At 49.7% G+C, this 23,485-nt stretch overlaps 1 protein-coding gene across 6 annotated transcripts in view; it reads right to left on the bottom strand.

Annotated features, from left to right (window-relative positions):
- KIFC3 (kinesin family member C3) overlaps positions 1-11,288 on the bottom strand; it is a 33,331-nt gene extending 22,043 nt beyond the window's left edge. Inside the window, exons 1-4 of one of the 6 annotated variants that reach the window (XM_083370300.1) lie at positions 10,547-10,689; positions 4,887-6,889; positions 4,152-4,287; positions 222-418 (exon numbers count right to left, since the gene is read on the bottom strand). In XM_083370300.1, the coding sequence (XP_083226426.1) occupies positions 222-418; positions 4,152-4,164 (210 nt within the window). In that variant the 5' untranslated portion in view covers positions 4,165-4,287; positions 4,887-6,889; positions 10,547-10,689. Of the gene's footprint in view, positions 1-175; positions 419-4,151; positions 4,288-4,886; positions 6,890-10,546; positions 10,691-11,212 lie in introns of those variants that run through there. The other 5 variants (XM_083370297.1, XM_083370296.1, XM_083370299.1 and 2 more) reach the window with 5 other exon arrangements.
- Between the last annotated feature and the right edge of the window lie 12,197 nt (positions 11,289-23,485).

The raw sequence follows: 23,485 nt of genomic DNA, 5'->3' as shown, positions 1-23,485 counted from the left end.
GATCAGAGTGACGTTGAGCCAGAGAGGAGGCAAAGAGGAGGATGTTCCAGCTGGGGCAGGGGGATGGGAGGCCAGATTCCTCAGGTCTTCTCCAGCCAGGTGGGGGGAGGGAGGGAGGGAGGGAGGGAGGAAAGGAGGGCTGGTCAGGGATGCCAGCAAAGGGCATCAAAGTCACCTGGAGGATGGGCAGCATCCGGATCTCTCCTCTGAAAGGAAAGTACCTTGTTCTGGAGCTGCACAGCCTGAGAGAGGGAGCCGCTCTCCCGCACAGCAAGTTTTTCCTGCAGCTGCAGTAACTGTTGCTGCAGCTGCAACTTCTCCTCCTGCAGTTGGGCACGAGACTCCACCAGCTTCTGCAGCACTGGGAGACGATGGGGGCCCGGCAAGCTGCTCCGCTTCCCACCAAGGACTCTTCCTCCTGCCAGAAAAGAGGGAATTGAGCCCAGCCCAGCAGAGGAGGGGCCGGCCTGGTCAGCAGCCCCAGGGCCAGAAGTGAAATCAGGACGGGTCAGCCAGGACAGTCCCCTTCTAGAGGACCACAGGCACTTGCTCGCTGCTGCCAGAAGGTGGGGGGTGAGCTGCCCGACCCCCCTGAGCCAAGAAGGCCCACCCATGCCTGGCCACCAAAAGAAAATATCACATTTACGTATTTGAGTTGCTGCCACTGGTGGATTCAAGCTGACATTTATATTCTCAAAAACAAACTGGGTTTTTCACCTCCCTTCCATCCCAGGAGCCCTGGGGGGAGGGGTGGGCCTCCACTGGGCAGGAGGAGCAAATGCGATGGGAGGCTTTCCACGGGAAGAAGCCGCAAGGAAGCCTGGGCCAAACTGTTGTCCCTCAAAGACGGTGAAGAGAACGTTTCCTTCCCTGAAATTCCTTTTGCTTTCTTCATCAGATCAATCGATTTTTAAAGAAATAAGTAAATATTGAATTCAAAGTAGAAGTAAGAGAAGTAATTTAGCAATTGCTGGACCAACAGTTCTTCTGCGGAGTGTAATCAGCTCCAGGGACAAACGGCAACTACCCTGAAATTGGGGTGCGGGGGGGGGGGATTTCACACTTTGCTTCTTAAAACTGCAGGAAACCATGGCTTCAAAAAGCTCCCAAGTTTCTCCCTGATTTTCTGAAGCAACAGAGCCAGGATAATATAAATGCTCCTGTGCTCACTGCATTGCAAATAAACTGGGCTGCCTTAGCCTCACGTGGGGACGAGGAGGGAGGTGAAAGAAGAAACGGAAGATGCTGGGGTTGACTTTGAACACCAAAGCAGCCTCTTTGGAGACTTCCCTCCAAAGGTCCCAGCCCTACAGATAGCTGTTCTCTCTGCCTTCGGTGCAGTGAGCAGGAGAGACAACTAGAATTACTAAGGACCCTGAACTCATCAGTGACTTTCCTCATTTGTTAAGTTCAGGATTAAAATCTGCTGAAGTGCAGAAAAGTCAGCTGAACAGGAAGGGAAGAGAGAGGGAGGCAGAATGGTGGGCTTGAGCTTCTAAAATAGGCTGCTGCGGAAGTGGTGAAACTGAAGTCCTCGGGTGCAAGTTGGGAGCTAATTCCCAGAGAGTCCAGGAAAGGAGGCAGGAAAAGCCATCGACTTGTGTCAAGCTTCCCAGCCACGTCAGCCCAGGGGAGGAGCAGGACAGGGAGGCTGGAAGCAGACCATAATTTTTGTCACTGGCCCCCACTGGCATTTGTTTAAGGCAAGTTTGAAATGTTAATGTATTTTAGCTATTTATAATTATAAAATCAGCACCATGTATATGCTAAATACCATTTAATTTACCTTTAGCCTCCAACTGAGGCTAACATGCACCCGTCTTCCAAAGTTGTACATCCACAACCTAAGATACAATCATAGCCATACAAGCAGAAAAACTGTAAGCAGCAAAATTCCCTTGTCTTTCTTTGCTTCTCTTACTACACACTCCATGCAGCTGGCAGACAACAGATCCCCAGCCCTCCTCCTGGCTCCTGACACAGCAGCAGCATCCAAAGAGAACTGGAAACTCCTGAGCAACTCAGGGCTCTGGGACCGTGGGAACTCCTTCCACTATCTAAGCAACGTATAGATCCAAATGGCATTCTGGATTTCTACCGTTCCCATTTCTTGTCTAAAATAGCAGTAAATGGCTTGCTACTGACTAAAATGAACTCTTTCAGAAGCAAGTTCTCACTGTCAAGTTAAAAACGCCTGGAATGTAAATCCTGCCCTTCCCCATTCCTCATCACTTAATCGTGCACCTTGTTTCCAGTTACTCATGTGGTCCTCACAAATGTCACACCCAGCTGATTTCACTGGAAGGAAAAGATCAGTATGCTCACAACCATACGGTGTGGCACATGTCAAGCAGCAGGTGTCACTTGCTTGCTGAAAATCCTATTCCTCCCCTCCCCCCTCCCTCCCCCCTCTCTGCCTTTTGTTGAAAGAACCGTCTTGGTTATTTCCACAAACCTTAATGCTGGGAGGCTTTCAATTTCTCCTCTGCTCTTGACCCTCCGACAGAAGGCAGGCAGGCGCAAGTGCCCTGCGCAAACCACGGAACCACACAGAATGCCACATGCAAGGTTTGTATCATGGCAGCTTTAAAATGCCGGAGGAAGAATGGCAGCCATCCTGTTATTTTGCTGCACAAGGACCCCCCCTGATGAATACCCAGATGGGGCAGGGGTTTCCAGCCTGGTCCTCCTCCTTCAAACCTTTTCCTCCAAGGAAAAGGCACGCCAGGCCCAGCTGATCGGTGTGGCTACGGCACTTACAGATCTCCGCTTCCGCTGCCAGAAGGAGCCGTGGCTCTCTAAGCCTCCCCCAGCCCTTTGCTCACTAGCGGTGCGTCCTCTGATGCTCTCCAGAGCCCAGCCTGCTTTCAGACAGCATCTCTGCACATTGAGGGCTTCCTTCTCTGGCTCACCTGGCTGTGAAGCCCCAGAGTAGCAAGAAAGAGGCTTGTTGCAGCTGCAAAGCAGAACCTACCCAGGGCTGCCGCCTCCTCCCCCAAACAGGCCTTGACAAGCTCAAGCTGGCTCTGAAAAGCAGAGCAAGCAGCAGCCTGCAGATCCCCCCATCTGGCTTCTCTCTGAGAAAAAAGCAAATGAGCCAGACCCCACAGATGCTGCCCCACCCACCGAGACGGAGGAGAGCAGGGCTGACAGCAGCAAAGGGGTCCTGCCAAGCTGTGGGCAGGAAGGGGGAAGGGACCCTCCGGCTGGCATCTCTAGCCAGGAGCCAGAATGGTCAGCACTGCTTTCCCTGGGACCCCTGGGGGGGCAGGACAGTGGGAAGCCAAAGAGGATGCCTGCCTGGGGAATACCACCCACGCTGCCCATCCAAAGGCTGCCTTCCGGCTGCCCTCCCAGCCCATCTTCTCCGGCTCCGAAGACCCCAAAGGGAACAGAGGTTCCTTCTGCGGGAGGTAAGACCACTGACCACCCAACGGAAGCTCTGCCCCCTTTTCTAGGTTGCTCCTTTGGTAATGACAGGTGTGCAAGGAGAAAACCAAACCCAATTTGTTTTCTTTTTTTTTAAGAAGCTAAGCAAGGTGTGGTAGGCAAACGTGGTCCTCCTTCAGCAGAGGAACTCAAGAATCTCCTGGGGCTACTAATGCAGCTTGAAGGGAACATCTGGGGAGGATAATGGTGATTAACATCTGGTACTATGGTATGTCTGGAATACCTGCAGAATTTGGTGAAAAAAGTCAAGATGGCGATCACAACAGTGCAAGGAAAGGCTGTGTTGCATGTAAAAAACAAGCAAAACAGTGATCGCACCACCAGCATTTTTTTGACCAGCCCTGTGGACAGCCCTGGCCACATCCGGTTTTGCTCTAGGTGGGAGAGCAAAGAGGGCTTTCAATGCATTCTGGAGAGCAGAGAAGATGCCCAAACAAGCAACAACAAGCAACAAATCAGAGGGTTGGGAAAGAAATGGATCTCGGCAACGTCCTCTTTGAAGGATGCTTCCAATGCATGAAACTTGGGGCAACAAGATGTTCCCCGCACCCAGAACCTCTCTGCACCCCAAAGTCTTGCCAGTCCCGAGCTGCTCCCAAGGGCTCCAATGGTCAAATTGTTCTTAACCCTGCACCCTCTGGAGATGCTGGAGCAGGTCCTGTTCCTCTCCCAGAACCTCCAACAGCAAAAGATCTCAGTACCTGTGTTCTCCATGTTCCTCCCGTCTTCAGCTTTCCGCTCTGGGGTGCTGCAGCTACCGGCCCAGTGTGACTGTGGCTGCCAAGGTGCCCCTCAATCTTCATCTATCAGCCGCTTTTGCATGCCTTTGTGGAACTGCTGGCAAAACAGAAATCCTCAGCTGAAGGTGGAACCTCTTCTGACTCACTGTTTTGTCACAGCCAAATGAAGCACCTTTTCCCCTTGGAGCCTTAAGCAAGTCAGGAAGAAGTCCCTGATTATGGAGAGCAACTCAAGCATTGTTGCGAGTCTGTGCTTCGATTCATGGAGCTCTGCAATGGCTCCCCAAGCCTCCTCCCAGCCAGCTGTTCAACATGCAAGCCTTTGAGTTCTGGGCAGAGGGTTTCTCGTGGCTGTAGACACCCTGGAGGGCTCAGCCGGTGCCAAGTTGCTGTTTCTTCCCGTTTGTCAAGTTCGAGAACAGAATGCTAGAAACAGATATGTTAGCACCCCCTGCCCACCCCAGGGCTTTCTGAAAAGCAGCCTCTCAGCGCTTGCAGCAGGCCCCCTTGGCATCCCAGCCAGGAGTACGGAGGGATCTGAGAAAAGGGCACATCCAGCCTGTCACTGCCAGCGCCAAGGAGTAGCACCCGAGAGGCATTTCCTGTCCAGCTGCTTATTTAAGGCCATTTGCTGGTATTTATGGATGTCCAACCGCCCTCACAAACCAGAGGGGAGAAAAGGGCCAGTTCAGTTACCTCACAGGCTTGCTTTGCGGAAGGATTCAGGAGTCATTCTTGGCTACCGTGTGAAGCAACAATGCTGTCAACACTCATAAACCCAGAAACATCCCCCTATCAAGAGATGCTCAGCGATGTCACGTACACCCCCTTCTCCCCGTGGCTTTTCCTTCTTAGAGACCCTGCTCTGTTAAGGAACCAACCTCAGGAATGTCCCCAGATATCATTCACAAGGTTCAGAAAGCTCTGCAGCCCCTGAAGCTATCTGGTTCTTTGGAGAATTCATCCAAGGTTCTCATTTCTTCCTGGCCGGCAGGAAATCTGGCTGAATGTGGGCCCAGCTGGCTGATGGAGGGCGCCTCTCTAGCTGACAAGAGCAGCTCGGTTTGCCCCAACTGTCTGGGGCAAATGGGTTGCTCAACGGTCCCAGTACCAGCCTGGGCAGGACCCAATTCCTGACAGGCCCTGAACAGTCACCTGAGAATTGACGGAGGACAGAGCCACGCTCATCCATCACAGGAGCTTTCTTGTTCTGCCAACAACCTGAAATCAACAGCCTGAGCAGTCTCCCCAAATCTGGGATTGCATTGTGCTGTAATCCTGAAAACTACTCAGGAAAACTGATTAATTTTATTCACTACATGTGTTAAATTAGAAAACAAATGAAAATATACGATATCAAGAGAGTAAAAGAATTGAAATGGAAATGGGCTGGTAATATAGCAAGAAGGACCAATGGCAGGTGGACCAAGGTAGTTCTAGAAAGGATCCTACTTGATAAAAAGCATCCAGAAAAAAGGCCTAAAACAAAATGGAGAGATAACATCAGCTAGTATTACGGGCCAAACTGGCAAAGGAAATAAATAGGATTGCAAGAACTGGGCATGGCTCGTCTAGTGACGAGAAGGACCAGGGGAGACATGATAGCAGGGTTCCCATATCTGAGGGGCTGTCAGAGAGAGGAGGGGGTCAACGTATTTTCCAAAGCCCCTGAAGGCCAGAGAAGGAATAGCGGATGGAAACTGATCAAGGAGAGATTCAACCGGGAAATAAGGAGAAATTTCCTAACAGTGAGAACAATCAGCCAATGGAACAGAAGTTGCCTTCAGAAGTTGTGGGAGCTTCATCACTGGAGGCTTTCAAGAAGAGACTGGACGGCCACGTCAGAAATGGTGTAGGGACTCTTGCTTGGACAGGGAGGTTGGACTACATGACCTAACAGGCCCCTTTGAACACTGTTATTCTCTTCTCTTCTCTTCATTCTATTCTATTCTATTCCGCTCCATATATTCTATTCTATTCTGTTCTATTCTGTTCTGTTCCGTTCCGTTCTATTCCTCTTTCTATTCCATTCTATTTCTATTCCATTCCACTCTATTCTAGTCTACTCCACTCCATTCCATTTTATTACTCTGCCTTTATTATTTTTATAAATAACTCAATGCAGTGAACATACTCCTCCCTCCTATTTTCCCATAATAACCCATTGAGGTGAGGCAAGAAGGTCCTTTCTAACTGTCCCAAAGATGCTTTTTCATGAGGTAACTGCACATTCTAGTCTTTCTTCGAAGACATTTCACTTCTCATCCAAGAAGCTTCTTCAGTCCTTTCTAATTGTTCATTTCTATTATTCTTGCCCCATTTCTCACCTTTCTGCATGGTTGGCATTATGATTTATACAATAAAACCGTTGTACATGGATCTTTTAAGTTAGAGAAACAACTGAAGGGGAGGAACAAAAGTCTAAACAATCTGACACATTTGGGTTACCTACCATTATAGTCCAGCCACTGGTGGACTGCATCGAAGGTGAGCTTTGGCAGGTGACCCAAGAGACGTTTTGGAATGGCAGCCTAGTAAGGTAAGCAGAGCTGACAGCTGAGGGTGACAGAGGCAGAGGAGCCATTCAGGATGCATCAGTGTTGAGCAGAGGCGAGCAGCACGTTTGTGCAAGATACAGCAATGCCCAGGAAGGCAGCCTGGGCTTGTGGCATGCGTGAAAGATATGGGAAAGAGTTGGGCTGAAGAAAGATCAGAAAAAAGCAGAGTTTTTGTAATGACAGACAAAATCTGGCAACAGACTGAACTTGGCAGGGCAAAAAAGGACTCAAAAAGTTAATGTCGCATCTGAGCAGCAAAATGTGCGGTTGATGGGTAAGGAGAATGAAAGAAAAGATATATTTGTGGGACTCGTTTAACACTCAATGCAAGGGATTCCAGGGGACGCAGAAAATCCGTTTACAATGATAATACAATACATAAAGATTGCATTTAGTTCAAATGATACAGAGTGATACCCAGCACCAACAGCTCTGCCCAAAATTGGTCCTCAAAGGTCCTGCGAAAGACTGAGATCTGCAGCTCTCCTGGCCTCAGAAGGGGGGCTGTTCCAAAGGAGGGGAGCCCCCCCCTCAGGAAGCCTGCTTCTGGGGCCCTGGGAATAAGGGGGGGGGGGCTTTCAGCAGGAAAGCTGATCTGCTGGTCACACCCGAGGCTTTCTGTAGAATCCTGCACCTTGATCTGTACCCAGAACAGTGCTTTGGTTGAGACCGTAGCATGCTTCAGAGTTGTAGTAAACAATTTGCACCTTTTCCTACAGACAAATCTTACTGCGTAAAGGCAGTGGTTTTCCTGAGCTGTGGCCCACTTTGTCCCGGCTCTGGCCACTCAACAAAATCTGCCCATGAGAAGAGATGCTGACAGGCGCTTCTGCCTCTGGGCTGCTGGAGACGCCCAGGCCCTCAGCCGCAGGGCTGCTTCCACGGCCAGAGGGATCAGAAAGCCTGGCTCAAAGGGAAGGGGGGGGGGAGCCAGAGGGCTGTCCACAAGCCTTTTAAAACCAGCTCAGATGGATTAAGATTTGCTTCACTGGAAAGCAGGTGAAGGGGAAGGGTCTTTCCTGCTGCTGTCCCACACATTTTTTTTTAAAAAAAGAGCCACAGCAAATTAAAAGGAACCTCGACACAGAGAAGACTTGGTAACAGCTTAAAAATAGACTGCAGCAACTGCAGCCTGTAACAACAGCACTCTCTGTTGTCCAAAGGCCCCCCAGCTTCCAACTCCCCCTCCTGAAGGAGCCCTGGGAAGAGGTGAGGGCCATCAAGGGGCAAACAGAGGCAGGACAGCCTGGTAAATAGCCAGAAAACCTGCTAGGAGATGCACCAGGAAACCAACGGTCAGAGCCTCTGGCAAGCTCATCAGGGGAGGGGGTCTGGCAGAGGGGAGGGTCCTCTTTCAGAACTTGGAGGAGCTGGCTGGATTCTGGAGAAAAGCCAGCCTGAGGAGGGGGGAGGGAGGGAGGAAATTAACAGAGAACTGAAAAGGGAGGCTAACAGAAGACCCTAAAGATAAAATGAGTCAACATATGCACCATCTACCTGGACACACAGGTTATTCACAGGCTGCAAACAAATCTGGTATTTCTTAGATGGGGGGAGGGTGAAACAGCAGCTCTCCTGGAAGAGCTGAAATGCCAAGCAGTCCTGATCCACCCCCTTGCACAACACAGAGACTCACAGGAGACACTGACTATGGCATTGTCAAAAATGATTCTTTTGATCCTTTGCCAACAAATATTCCTGTTATTGCTTGGATTTTGAGCTTTCTGGCATAAAATATTTGTAACAAATAGATACACAACTAGGAATAAAAATATGAAGGTTTTTTAAAAAAAATTAGTACAACTACTTTCATCCAGTTTCATCCTCTAAATGCCAACTTCGTTTGGGCTACCTGGCAACTACATCCTGGTAACCAAATTGCTGTATTATGGACTGGGAGACGCTCCTAAACTTCCAACTCTTCAAGGCAACCCCTAGGCGCCCACAGCCAGGAGGTATCTTTGGCCACAACAGCCTCTCTCATCACTGGGTGGCCTCTTGTTCTGCTTTTGCCACATTCAGCACCTGTCAGAGCCTCAGCAGCTCCTTGGGGGGGGGGGCTTTGCACCCCCTTTGCACCTGCCCAGAGTTTATTCCCATTTGCTGGCAGTCTGAGCAAAAGCAGCTGGCAGTGAAGTAATTTTTTCTGCATACATTTTATCAGCAAAGAAAGCCTGAATGTCCCAAATAAATACTCTAATAGACTCCAAAAACCCTTTTCCTTCTTCTCCACTGGGCAGAAGCCCAAGAAAGAAGCAAGTGAAGATCAGCAGCAGCAACTTGTCCAAAGAGAAATCAGCCTGGCAGCTGTGCTAGATTTCTGCCCACTGAAAGCGGCTTGAGTGGGCCAAATCACGTGGAAAAAGAGTGTCTTTGGTTCCTGACTCAGACAAATGGGCCCCAGGACTGGCAAAGGCCCGGCCGGGTCCCCAACAAGGCCGGCCTGTTGAGCCAGGTCAGTGTTGGGGTGAACTCAGAGAGACGACAAAGAAGAGCCAGCCTCCTGAACTCAAGGCTCAACCTGGCCCTAATGCCGTAATGTGTGCACACACAAGCACAGCAATAGCCACAAGATTGTTTCATTTGTTGTTCTAATCTTGCAAGTTTTATAATGTGCTCTTCCTGTTTCTCAGCACAGTGGAACAAACTTGCAGTAGTTTAACAGTCAGGCAAGAATGCAGTAAAAAGATATCCCATTCTCACCATATGTTTTAGCCTCCAGTCCCCTAATCATTTTTGTTGCTCTTCTTTGCACTCTGAGTCTTAATATATATATATATATATTTGTATCACGGTGACCAAAACTGGATGCGGTATTCCAAGTATGTTTTACCAAGGCATTATACAGTGGTATGAAGACTTCACATGATCATTTGTCTGAGTCTCCTGCTTGAGCTGAGGGTTGGACTAGAAGACCTCCAAGGTTCCTTCCAACTCTGTTATTGTTATCCCAAAGGTGCTTTTTCACCCGGAGGACTGAGAATCTGCACAGAGGCTCGGTTATTCTTATTCAACCACAGATCACAGATGAGATCTCCAGCCACCCGGAGGATGGAAATCCCACCTGGGAACGGGAAGGTAGCCCTTCTTTCACCGAAGACGGAACTGATCCTGGCACTGCCCCTCACGCGCCTTTCCTTCTGAGGAAAAGGGTCGAAACTTTCCTCTTAGCAAGGCCCAGTCAGCCCTTTCTGGCCAATCCCCTCAGGGGCAAAATAATAAGGACCCTTCCAGGTTTCCTCATTAGGACCCAAACACGACTGCCCGGGTCTCCCCCCGTCCCTGCACCCTCTGCTGCGGAGGGGACCGAAGGGGCCTCGGGGACTGCAGGACTCCTCTCAGCGGGCGGGGGGGGGGAGGCTGGCCCAGCCGGCTTAACCACCCGGACAGCCGCGAGAGGGCGGCGACGACGCCGAAAGCGCCAACCAGGCAGCGGCCCAGGCACGCTACGGCCGCCCGGCTGCCCCCGCCCGGGGAAAGGCCGGTGGGGCGGCGGCTTTCCGGCGGCGCTTCCCGGGGAGACCCGGCGGGGATCCCGCTCTCCTGACCGCCCCTCCCCACCTGCGGCACCGGGCTGGCCCCGGACCCGGAGCCTCCCCGCCGGCGCTTCCCTCGCCCTCCCGCCTCCCGCCCCGGCTCGCCCCTCGCTCCGGGGGCGGCGGACGGATCGGGGGAGCCGGAAAGACGCCAAGCCCCGGGCAGCCCTACGGGGGCCCTCCAGTCCGGGCCGGCCTGCCGAGAAGCCGCGCGCGAGGCCGACCGGCAGCCGCTCCCTTTAAGCCGCTCCCGGCCACTCACCGGGCGCCGCCGGCAGCGAAGGGCGAGCAGCTGCCAAGGACGCGGCGGGCCACGTGCCTCCCGCAACGCCCCCGCCGGGGCCCGCCCGCCCGCCCGCCCGGCCAGAGGCTGCCGCTCGGCGGCTCCGGATCGGGCGCAGCGCCTTTGTCTGCCCGGCCCGACGCTGCGCCGCCCCCGGCTGGCCCGAAACCGCCGCTCATGCCGGGCGGCCCGAATGGAACGCCAGCAATGCCGCCGGGCCGGTTGCCGAGCGGGGGCGGGCCGAGGCAGCGGCGCCGCCCCCCGGCCGTCCGCCCGGGGCGGGGGTCCTCCGGCGGGGCTCCGGGGCGGCGCCCCCGCACGCCACCCGCGCCGCGTCCCCGGCCGCTCCGGCTGGGCCAGGGACTGAGCAACGCCGCTCGCCCGGCTCGCCCCGCCGCCCCCCCCCGCCGGGCCAGCTCAGCCGGAGGCGCCGCTCGAGTCGGTCCCGGGCCGCCAGGGGCTTCCCCGAGGGGGCCACGGGACGGGCCGTCACACCCCCCCCGGCCCAGCCCGATGGCCGAGCTGCGCCGCCGTCCGGAGCGGGGGGAGAAGGAGCCCCCCCGGCTGCCTTTCCCGCTGCAGCCCCGCAAGGCGCGGCCAGCCCTCCGGAGACCCCCGCCCCCCAGTCTGCCCCCCGTGGCAAACCTCCGCGGGAGGGAGTGGCCGCTGCGGACCCGCCGCCCCCGCCTCCCAAACGGGTTGAGCGTCGCCGACTTGAGCCCCCGAATCTGCCAAAGGGATCCGACCTCCTCGGGGCTCGAGCACGTGCAAAGTGAAGTAAACATCACAGGCCGCCAAAGCTTGTGAATAACTCGATTATGATTCAGTCTGACCTGGTTCACACCACGCCCTGAACCCCAAACGACTCAGCTTGAATCTAGTTTAGGTTACTGGGCAATTCCCCTATTTTGATGCAAAGCAACACACACACACACACACACACACACACACACAAACACAAGACACGGAGCAGGATAGGTAACAGCAGGGCTGTTCTTCTGAGCACAAGTGGTGGGGAAGAGCTCAGAAAAAGGAGTTAGTTGGAAAAGGTGCTGTCCGGCTCTGGCCCTCAGGCGCCCCCCCCCCCCCCCCGCCCTCCAAGTGGCCTTTCCCCAAGGCCTTCTGTCTCTCCCTTCCCTTCTAGGCTGTCCCCTTCCCAACGACTCAAGATGGGGATGAAGAACTTGTGGCCAGCCCCTCTGAAACCCACCGCTCCGGCTGGGTCCTGCCCTGCCCATCGTGCTTGGCACAGTTTGGGTTGCTGAGAATGCCGCCAGGAGGGCCCTGGAAGGTCCTCTGATCTTCTAAAGAAAATGCCTGAAAGATAGGGATCGGCCATCTTCTAAGCTGGCAGAGAAATGAGCAGCACTGTGGACCAGAGAACATTCCTTAGGAGCTTCCTTTGTTCTTAAAAGGTATTCAAAGAATGCTCCTCTGTGCCTTTTGCTGTGACCAAGAGTGACACCCAGTATTTGACTGGGTTTCTGGGTTGGAGCCTTAGAAGTGACACTTCTGGTTTATCAGCTGGCCGGGGAAGCAATTCCTTAACTGCTGCTGGGAAGAGGCCAAGCCGTCAAAGAGAGTTTCACAGACGCATCTGACGTCAAAGCAAGCCCTTTCCTGGCTCCCACGAAGCACAGAACCCAAACCAAGAAGCTTCACACCTTCGATATGCTCGGTCACAGGAAAGCATGTCGGTGTTGAAAGTTTCCTGTGTGAATGCAGGCTCCAGACTTGTCAAGTGTAAATGCAGCCACAGAGTTTACAGACTACAGAATAACAGAGTTGGAAGGGTCCTTGGAAGTCTTCTAGCCCAACCTGCTGCTCAGGCAGGAACCCCTATAGGACTCCAGACAAAGGGCTGCCCAATCTCTTCTTTTAAAAGTGACGGAGCACCCACAGCTTCTGGAGGCAAGCAGCTCCACTGGTTGATTGTTCTCACTGTTAGGAAATTTCTCCTTAGTTCTAGGTTGGATCTCTCCTTGATAAATTTCCATCTGTTACTTCTTGTCTTGCTCTCAGGTGCTGTGGCCAGTCTCTGCTTGGAAGAGGGAGAAACCAAGGCCCTGAGCTCCTTCACAGGAATTCCATCCACTCACTGGTAGAGGTATGCGGACATTACTTGGGTCAAGATCAAAACACAGGAATTGGAAGCGTTCACCAAACACATCAACTCGGTGGACAGATGCATCAAATTCACATGGGAAGATGTTAAGGAAAATAGTCTGGCCTTCCTTCCTGGACTATGCAGTACGCATTAAGAAAGACAGAACCTTAACATCGAAGTTTACAGAAAACTCCCACACACGGATTCACGTTTACATTTTAATTCTCACCACCCACTGGGGCAGAAAATGGGAGTTATCAGAACCCTACACTGCCAAGCTGAAAGGCCTGCCCTCCAGGAAAGATGGGAAAGAAGAAGAACTAAAACACATCAAGGAAGCCCTCAGAATGCGTGGCTGTCCCAAATGGGCCTTGATCAAATCTCAAAAAAGACCCAGCAAGAGCTCCTCCATATCAGACAAAGAAGAACAATAAATGAAGCAATATTTTAGAAAATAGAATAGAATAGAATAGAATAGAATAGAATAGAATAGAATAGAATAGAATAGAATAGAATAGAATAGAATAGAATAGAATAGAATAGAATAGAATAGAATAGAATAGAATAGAATCTGGAAGGGACCTTGGAGGTCTTCTTGTCCATCCCCCCACTCAAGCAAGAGAACCTATACCATTTCAGACAAGTGGCTGTCCAGTCTCTTCTTAAAAATCTCCAGTGATGGAGCACCCACGATTTCTGGAGGCAAGCTGTTCCACTGGTTGATTGTCCTCACTGTCAGGAAGTTTCTCCTTAGTTCCAGGTTGCTTCTCTCTTTGGTCAATTTCCAACCATTGTTTCTTGTCCTGCCTTCTGGTGCTTTGGAGAATAACGTGCCCCCCTTTGTGGCAGCCCCTCAAATACTGGAACCCTGCTATCATGTCACCCCTATTTCTTCTTTTCTTTAGATTAGCCAAACCCAAGTCCTGCAGCCATTCTTCATATTGTTGTTGTCATTCCATATGTTGCAGGAATATTGGAAAAACTCAAGAGGATCTTCAACCAATGCAACATACATGCACACTTCAAACCCATGAATGCACTAAGACAAAACCTTGTCCACCCCAAGGGTAAAACACCCAAACTGAACAATGTGGTACATGCAGTACAATGCAGTGAGCCATGTGCAGATCTATATATGGGGAAAGACAACAACTACTTCACAAACACATGGCACAACATAGGAGAACAAACACATCAGGACAAGATTCAGCAGTCCACCTGCATTTAAAAGACTCTTTTGAAGACAGCAAAGTCCACATTTTGGACAGAGAGGACCGCTGATTTGAAAGAGGAGTCAAAGAGGCCATCTAGGTCAAGACAGCCCCCTCTCAACAGAGGGGGAGGGATACAACATCATCTACCTCCAATCTACAACACAGTCCAAGAAGGCTACACACCCATTTGCACTACTCAGGTGACCCTGAGGACACAGATAAGCCTCCAGGTGGCCTCAACAATTCTCTAAAAGAAGGCAAATGACCAGTTGTCTGCAAGGAATATAAATCCTTCCATTCCCCACCATCCAATCAGAGCTAAAGAAGCTTCTTGGATGAGAAGCGAAATGTCTTCAAAAGAAAAATAAGAAAATCCGGTTTCCTTGTGAAAAAGCACCTTTGGAATTTTGTTAAATGGGCTCAGTGTTCAAGTCTGTCTTGATCCATCTGGATCTTGAGCCTATCTTATGGGGTGTTGGCTATTCCTGCCAGCTTAGTGTCATCTGCAAATGTGATGAGTTTCCCTTTTATCCCCTCATCCAAATCATCGATGAAGATATTGAAGAGTACTGGGCCTAAAACGGATGCTTGTTTTAAAATTATAGGAAAACCAGTTTAATAAACTTCATGCTTGAAGACTCACAGTTCAAGCTCTTAATTTTTCCAGCCAAGATACACGGCTTCTGAGCGTCTGACTCTGTGGGAATTAGAGCATGGAAGACCTAAGTTACAGTTTGCTATTGTGAATGTGAAGAAGATACAGGAAGGCAAAGCTTTTACCGCAGCTGAGTAAGTTCTGCCTCTTGTTCCTGGCCTCAGAATACAAGGCTGCTTTTGTCCATCGACTGTGTCCCAATGTCTCAGGCCGTCTCTTTCCTTTCGCAGGAGCCAGTCTGCAAGCCTGCCCACTCGCTCGGGTTGCCCAAGCCACAAGGAGGTACGAGGGGGAGCTCCTCCCATGACCCTAAAGCCAGAGCACTCCCCTCAAAGGAAGCAGCCATTTCTTTCCCAGCCGGACTCAGATCCAAGGGACCTAAGTGGGCCAGATCATTCATCTCAGAGCAGCCATCTGGATCTAGGCAGGCCTCCAAGCTCTCAGAATGTGGAGATGAGCTTTGACAAAGGCCACTGCTGGTGCCCACTCGGCTCATTCAAGCAGCAGGCATAAGGCAGGGTATCCAGATCACAGTTGCCATAGGACAACAGCTGTCTTCTGTATATCTGAGCCCATTTATGCAGCAAATCCTACGGCAATCCAGCCGGTTCTTCTACCCCAGAACCATTTTGCTATCTTGCAGGGTCATCTTCCAGTCAAGCTCAAAAGTTTATGTACACCCCCCAACCCCCCTTGTAATTTTCTTGGAAATAAGGCAGAAGTGGTTTGCCTTTGACTTCTGGCATGAGGGGTTGGGTTGTTTGATCTTTGTTTGGCTTCTTAGCCTAACCTCTAATCTCAGGATTTTATCCTATCCAAGCAAGCAGGCCTGAGGCTGCTGACTTTTTCCAGATCAGCCAAGGCCAACCTTGTGCTGCCATCTAGCTGGGCATCTTATGTAAGCAAAAAAGCCAGTGGAAGTAAAGGAAGGAGTAAACACAGAGCATAGAATACCAGGCTCTTTCTCCATGGAGCTGTGAGGGGTCATTTCCCATCTGGTGGGTATCTCCTCTCTCCACAGACGTTCAGCAGGTGGCATCACTCAGAAATAGTATTTTGCCATTCTTTTATAAATGAACTGACAAATGGTGCCAAGATGGCTTTCTTCCCAATTGTGCCAACATCCCCAAATTTACAAAAAAGCAAAAACAAGCCCCAGCTGGGACCAATTTTTGCATCCTCCTGTGTTGGGAGGGATGGGTCCTCCTGTGTTGGGACTCTGGTTGACTCGTGGTGCTTTCAGCAGTTCCAGATCCAAGGTGGCAAGGAAGTTGCAGCCAACTTAAAATTACTCTTCAGGGTAATTTGGAACGACGACTTGCTAGGCTCACATTTAGAAATAGCTGCAAGTGTCCTCAGGGTTTATCCAAGGGGGAGAAATGAGGAATAATTTTTCTGCTTTAGAGGCAATCTTGAGGCAGGGGCCTCTCATTACTGCCATAACCAAAAATGCATCTAGAGCAGCGGTTCCCAATGTTTTTGGCATCAGGGACTGGTTTTGTGGAAGACAATTTTTCCACGGACCTGGAGGGCTGGTTTTGGTTTTGCTCTCGCTCACCACTCCCATCCAGCTGTGCAGCCTGGGGGTTGGGGACTCCGACTCCAGCGCCCGGCTGCAGCCCATTGGGAACTGGGCTGTGGAAGTGGTGGGTGTGCGTAAAGCTGCACCTCTTCCCCCCACCCACTGCCTCCCTTGTTCCACCAAGCCAGAAAGGTTGGGGAATCACTGAGTATCTGGCTCCAAGCTGCAAAGAGGCTGACACTTTGGGAATTCCTGAGTTCAGACTGCAAGGGCTGGGCCAGCAGACAAGCCACATGCAACAAGGGTGACCAGAGAGCCCGCACGCTCTGCTGCTCTCTCCCTCCTGCATCCCACAAGGCAACGGCCACACGTGGCCTTGAGGAACAGATCGTGGAAGAGGAGGAAGAAGAGGTGGAGGAAGGCCAGACATGCTGCTCCTCTCTGAGACCACAACGGGGGTTGGGTGGGGAGAGATTTCCTTTGCTGAAAGATTGGTGTCTGGTAGTGTCTCCATTCTGACCTTCATCCACCTCCTGTTGCAGAGACCCTTGAGAAGACTCATGCCCCTCCCCCTCCCTCCTCATCCCAGTCTGTCTGCCCGTCTGTCCCAGGAGTCGCCAACCTTAAACACTCAAAGAGCCAATTGGACCCACTTCCCACAGAAAACACTGGGAGCCGCAAAACCCTTTTGACATCTAAAATGAAGATAATACTGCATAGATTGTTTTTTTTACCTTTATGCTATGTATAAAAAAACAATAGTGTGTTGCATTTATGAAATCAATGAACTGCTCTCTCTCCCTCTCTCCCTCCCTCTCTCTCCCACTCTTTCCCTCTCTTTCCCTCCCTCCCTCTCTCTCCCTCTCTCCCTCCCCCTCCCTCCCTCTCTCTCCCACTCTTTCCCTCTCCCTCCCTCCCTCTCTCCCTCCCCCTCCCTCCCTCTCTCCCACTCTTTCCCTCCCTCCCCCTCCCTCCCTCTCTCTCCCACTCTTTCCCTCTCTCCCTCTCTCTCCCTTTCCCTCCCAGCAAACCACTTACTGGGAAAATCTAACAAATTCCAATCTTTTTTGTCTTTTAAAAGGGGGTGGCTGCCACTCGCCTGCCTCAATAACTGTCTGACAGTTCCTAGGAAACAAGAAAAGTAAAAGGGCCACAACAGTTTGCTTTACATGCTTTTCCCAGGGCTCTGAAAATACATCTGGAAAACAAATTGATGCTTCACCACTTGGGTTGGGAAGAGGCCAGCCTCTGCTGCAGTCCACATGCTCTCTCTCTCTCTCTCTTCCTGCCAAATGACACTGCCAAATGAATAGCCCCTGCCGCTCCTGCCGTAGCCCGTTCACTTCTCCCTCGCGCTCCTCATTGCGCCCCTCTTTCGCCAGAATCCTCCGTGTAGAGTTGGATGAGGCTTCTCGAAGAGGAGGGGGCTACCGCGCCCGAGTAACTGATTGAAGGAGTGGTCCGGGTGGGAAGGGGGTAGCTGGAAGTGAGCCCAGAGTGCCTTTACCTTGCATCAGCCTTATTGACTGGGAAGGCGCCTCCACCGCCGCTTCTGGCCGCCTTCCTCGTGCTCCAGGGGGTGAATGAGGCAGGCACCTCGTGCATAAAAGGCGCTCCGTGGGGCGAGAGCACGTGGCGGCTGTAAAGAGCTGACCTTTCCTTCAGGCCCCGATAGACTCTCGCCGGAGGTATTTATTAAAACTTCTGGAGCACAGCTCAGCCGGCGCCTCTTTCCTGGCCCGCAGTTTGGTCTGCGCACCTTTTCTGATTTGGATTGGTCGGTTCCCGCCAGCTGAAGCGACAGTGCCAAAACCAGCTGAGAGCCAGATTGGCTTTCTGCAGCCAACGGTGCTAAGCGGCTTCAAGGCTGGAGAGGAAGGTGTAAAGCAGCCTCGGCTGAAGCGCTTCCAGCTGCGGAGCTTCGGACAGTTCCTGAGAAAATGCTCTTCTCCTCCTCACTCAAATCATCTGCTCCAGCTTGAGTGGCTCTGCTCAGCTTCAGCCGAGGCTGCTTTACACCTTCCTCTCCAGCCTTGAAGCCGCTTAGCACCGTCGGCTGCAGAAAGCCATTCCGGCTCTCAGCTGGTTTCGGCAAAAGCTTGTGGGCAGTCCCACAAACAAAAGGAGTTCAATCAATCAATTCCAACTTCGCGAGATTTTTTTTGTGTGTGTGAGAAGTTGGAATTGATTGATTGAACTCCCACTTTTTTTGTGGGACTGCAAATGGGGGAGGAGGATTGGGAGCCACAGCAGAAGTCTGAAAGAGGCGCATGCGGCTCCAGAGCCACGGGTTGCCGACCCACGGTCTATCCCCATGGTGGCAAACCTATGACATGTGTGCCACAGGTGGCATGCAGAGCCCTCTCTCTGGGCTTGAGTGCCGTCGTCCCAGTCCTAGGCCTTCAGCTGGGTTTTATAAAACCTTTTCACTTTAGGCCCTTGCTGCTGTGTACAAAAAAAAGGTTCAATCAATCAATTTCAACTTCTCGCAGGGAGAAAAAAGATCTCGCAAAGTTGGAATTGATTGATTGAACTTCTTAGTCCCACCCAGTCTGCTGTTACCACTGCAGCCACGCCTATCCAATGGGCCACACCCACCCAATGGGCCACGCCCAGCCAATAGGCCACACCCACCCGGCAGCTGATGAGACATGTGGGTTTTGGGTTGCAGTTTGGGCACTCGGTCTCTAAAAGGTTCACCATCTATTCTGTTAAAGAGAGATGTAGAACAATAGGGAGGGAGGGAGGAATCCTGCTGAAGCAGAGACCTATCCCATTCTGGACAATGTCTGTCCAGGCAAGTCCTGCCTGAGGCGGGACTGCATTCAGGTCATTCTTCGACACCTGACATTCTCCATCACCGTCCGTGAAAAGAAGAACACCTTCCCTGCCAAGTGCTTGCTTGCGACCTGCTGACTAGATCCCTTTGATCCTTTGGCTTGTCTTGACCTAGACTGACTGGTTTGACTGACCTGGCCGCCTGTTATGTGGACTCCCTGTCCTGACTGAGCTTCACCTTCCTTGCTCAGCAATATCATCACACACGTCTGACATCCTTCCCCAAATCTTAAATGCTGACAGGTGGAGGAGAACAAGGCTAGAACCAGAAGCCCAGACACGGGAAAAGCAACTTACCAAAACCAGATCCGTAAATGACAGGTTAGAAATGCAAATAAAAATAAAAAAATAAAAAACACCTGTCAGTTCTAGACAGGTTGAAATCACTAGGTCCTGACGGATTATATCCCAGAGTTCTGAAGGAGCTGGCAGATGTGATATCTGAACCTTGGAACCACATCTTTCAAAGTTCTTGGAGCACCAGGAAATTACCTGAGGACTGGAAAAAAAGCTGACGTGGTTCCCATCTTGAATAAAGGTGGGGGGGAAGATCCAAGAAATTACAGACCAATCAGCCTGACATCAACACTTGGGAGGACTTTGGGAAAGATAATCAAGCAACAAATTTGCAAACACCTAGAAGCAAACAAAGTTGTAACCAGTAACCAATGTTGAAAGATAAATCTTCATCAGGATCCAGTCCAAGCTGGGAATAAACAAAATGGAGACTGCTTTAGAAAGAAGGTTGTAGTTTATTGAAGAGCCGAGCCAGACAGAAGCATGGCTCTGGGAAAGCTGATCACATGGAGCAGGGAGTGGTGGGTTTTTATACCTTCTGGGGCTTTTGTGTTTGGAGTTGTTCCTGTGGCATGAACTTTGACCTGAGGTTCAGTGTGCCTTTCTGGTATTCTGATGGCATTGGGTTAATCCGATTATGTCCTAAAGGTCATATCCTCCTTCCTTGCGTGCTCTACTGAAAACTCGAGACTCTGCATTCAGGGCAGGTGATAAAGTAGCCCTAAGAATACCGAGAGCCAAATTGTCCCGGGCCATCAGAGGAGCAAAGCGTGCACATGCCCAGGGCATCCACCAATATTTTACGGACAGTGGCTGTTAAGGAATTTGATGTGCAGAGGTCTCCTTGTGCTACCAAAGAGTTGCACAGACAAGGAAGGGTACTGAGAGTAGTAAAAAGTCACACACAGGAGTACACTGAGTTCTAAAAGCAAAAAGTATTTTACTTTGAGGTGGTGTAAGAACAAAAATGCACAGTCAAAAATAAACAGTCCAGATCATAAACAATAGCAACAGTCCAAAAAGTAATCCTAACTACAAAGTCTTCTTACCAGTCCAGAGGTCAAAACACAGTTCAGGTTACAACAGTAGTAAACCAACAGCAGAGCAAAAACAGTAACAGTAGATATCAGTGAATTCAGAGAGAGAGAGAAACTACGCTCCTAGCTTCCTCTTATGGCCATGAGAACACTTACACACCCATTGGCCAATTAACAACTTAAAGACATAGCATTATGGTTAATATATTTTCAACCCAACATTGTAGGCTAACACCATATGCCTAACATTCTCCCCTTTGGGTAGAATAATATATAACTCTTACAATCTTATGCACATTTTTTCCACAATTAGCATTGTGTTTCACAGCACTTTGTACCTTCGTAAAATGGTCTGCAATATTTACATCAGATGAACAATACTCTAGCTGTATTAATTTATCTTTGACACATTGTCTGACATTTAAATAACGAAGATCAGTATATTTAGATCTTGTTCTTACTGCAGCATTGTTAGCCATCTTTATCGCAGCCTGATTGTCCTCATATACAATGAATGGATCATTTACATTTAAACCCATATCTAACAATAATTGTTTGTACACTAGCAGTTCTGTACATAGCGATCAGGTGGACGTCTGATGCGCGTTGAACGCCAAGGAATTACAGGGTTTTGAGTTTCTGACTCCTTTCCTTCCTCTGATTCCTCTTTTATCTCCCCTATCTCCTCTTCATCTTTTATATTTACAGGAGATGTATTATCATTACTAGTTATGTTATCAGAGGAGTCCTCAAACACTAGAGGATCAGTATTAACAGTTTCTTGCTCTAACCTATCCCAACCAACATGCTCAAGGAATTTTGCACTCGCACTGTTATATACATTAGTTGTGCCTCGTTCCCAGAAACGATAGGATCTATGGTTAGCTTCATAACCTACGAAGTATAATTGCCTAGCCCTATGTTGGCCTTTACTCCTGAGTTGTGCAGGAATGTGGACCCAAGCTGGGGTGCCAAATGTGTGCAGGTAATCAAGGTTTGGTCTTCTACCATGCCATATAGTGTATGGTATTTTACCAGTAGAAGTATTAACAACTATATTCAGAACATGGTTTGCACATTTTGCTGCCTCCCCCCACAGTCTATCTGTTAAGCCAGAATCTTGTAACATGGTTCTCATCATGGCTTGTAACGTTTGCCCACGTCTCTCAACAAATGCATTATGTTGAGGCCTATAAGGGGCTGAACGTTTATGCTCAATGCCAGCAGATTCTAACATATCAACAAAACGCTTGTTTGTAAATTCAGTACCATTATCAGTAATTATGCACTGAACCTTTCTCTTTGTTTTCCTTTCCACAAACTTCAGCCAGTTTGCAAATTGTTGGAAAGTGTCTGCCTTTGACTTAAGCAGATAACAAAAACCATAACGAGAGTAGTGGTCCAATATACTTAAAATATAACATGACCCTCCTAAACTTGGTTTCATGGGTCCAATTAAATCAGTAAACACAACTTCCAAAGGAACAGTTGTTTTGAAACTGTTTAACCTGTTTGCAGGAGTTGCCTTACTCTTTTCCTGATTACAGGCATTGCAATTCAAATACTTACTACATGGCTTCAGTGTAATTCCTTCTACTAACTCAACTGTTTTACGTAGTGAGTTAAAGTTTACATGCCCTAGCCGCCTATGCAATAAATGTATACATTCATCATGTGGCTTCTTGTTCTCACATATTGAGTTAGCTTTAACTGTACTAACCTGGTTACTTGTGATAACGAATAAACCATTTTTCAAATTAGCGGTTACACAGGTTCCATTCCTCTCAATAGTGCATTGCTCCCCTCTGAATGTTACCACAAACCCAACTTTAACCAATTCCCTTACAGATAACAGGTTGAATCTTAGTTTAGGTATATATAACATAGGTAACTGTTCATCAATGCATGGACAATAGGAATTACCTTCACCAGAGGCCTTCATCTTCCAACCGTTTGCCAGTGAAACATATTGGTTGCTGTTTTTCATAGTAATAAACCTCTTTTTCACTTTAGTAATGCATTGTGAAGCCCCACTATCAACAACCCACAATTCATTATTTCTGGATGTTGGTTCACCAGAAACAGCCAAACCAACGCCCTTCTTAGCCTTTCCACTGCTATTCACATTCTGTTTTCTACCCTTCCTACAGAATTTGGCTATATGCCCTCTAGCCCCACAAGAATAACATTTCTTGACATTGTAAGCAGTGGTAAATGGCTGCTCCTCTTGTGGCTGTGTCTCTCTCAGCTGGTCTCTGTCACGCCTCCTTCTGGACTCTTCCAGCAGTCTCCCAGTAATGTTAGTCAATGTCAGTTCCTCTCTGGTCAGGACTTCCAAAGAAGAAACATACTCATCATAACTCTCATCCAAAGATGACAGAATAATGTAGACCTGATGCAACTCTGAAAAAATCAGCTCCTTTTCATGAAGCTCTTGAAAAGTTGCCTTCATGTAATTTAAATGGGTCAGCATATCTCCATTCTTCTGCAGACGAGCCCTAAACAGCTTATGTGTAAGGTGTATATGTGCACCCACACTGTCTCGAACATAAAGCCTTCGCAAAATGCCCAACACCTAGCAGCAGACTCCTCACCACGAATATGGACAAGCTGCTGGTCATTCAGTGTTAGTCCAATAATGCAAAGAGCTTTCTCATTGCTACGTTTAAAGTTGTCTAACTTCTTTGCATCCTCTTCGTCATCTGGATCCCAAGCAGTAGTATCTGGTGGGTTATTTACAACAGTCCATAGTCCTTCCTTGCGCAAAAGCAAGCAGCATTTCGTGGACCAGGAAACATAGTTTGTCCCATCCAACCGGGTTATCCAGGAGATGCCTGACAACAGTTCCTGTGCCATTTTACACCAAATAGCTAACACAAACTCAGCTAGGAAAACTGTGTGTACTAACTCTCAGTACAGGCCTGGGCCCATAACCAGTGTTAAGGAATTTGATGTGCAGAGGTCTCCTTGTGCTACCAAAGAGTTGCACAGACAAGGAAGGGTACTGAGAGTAGTAAAAAGTCACACACAGGAGTACACTGAGTTCTAAAAGCAAAAAGTATTTTACTTTGAGGTGGTGTAAGAACAAAAATGCACAGTCAAAAATAAACAGTCCAGATCATAAACAATAGCAACAGTCCAAAAAGTAATCCTAACTACAAAGTCTTCTTACCAGTCCAGAGGTCAAAACACAGTTCAGGTTACAACAGTAGTAAACCAACAGCAGAGCAAAAACAGTAACAGTAGAT

The sequence above is a fragment of the Vipera ursinii genome (assembly GCF_947247035.1).
Source record: "Vipera ursinii genome assembly, chromosome: 10".
Lineage (NCBI taxonomy): Eukaryota > Metazoa > Chordata > Lepidosauria > Squamata > Viperidae > Vipera > Vipera ursinii.
This window is presented reverse-complemented; position numbering and strand designations above follow the sequence as displayed.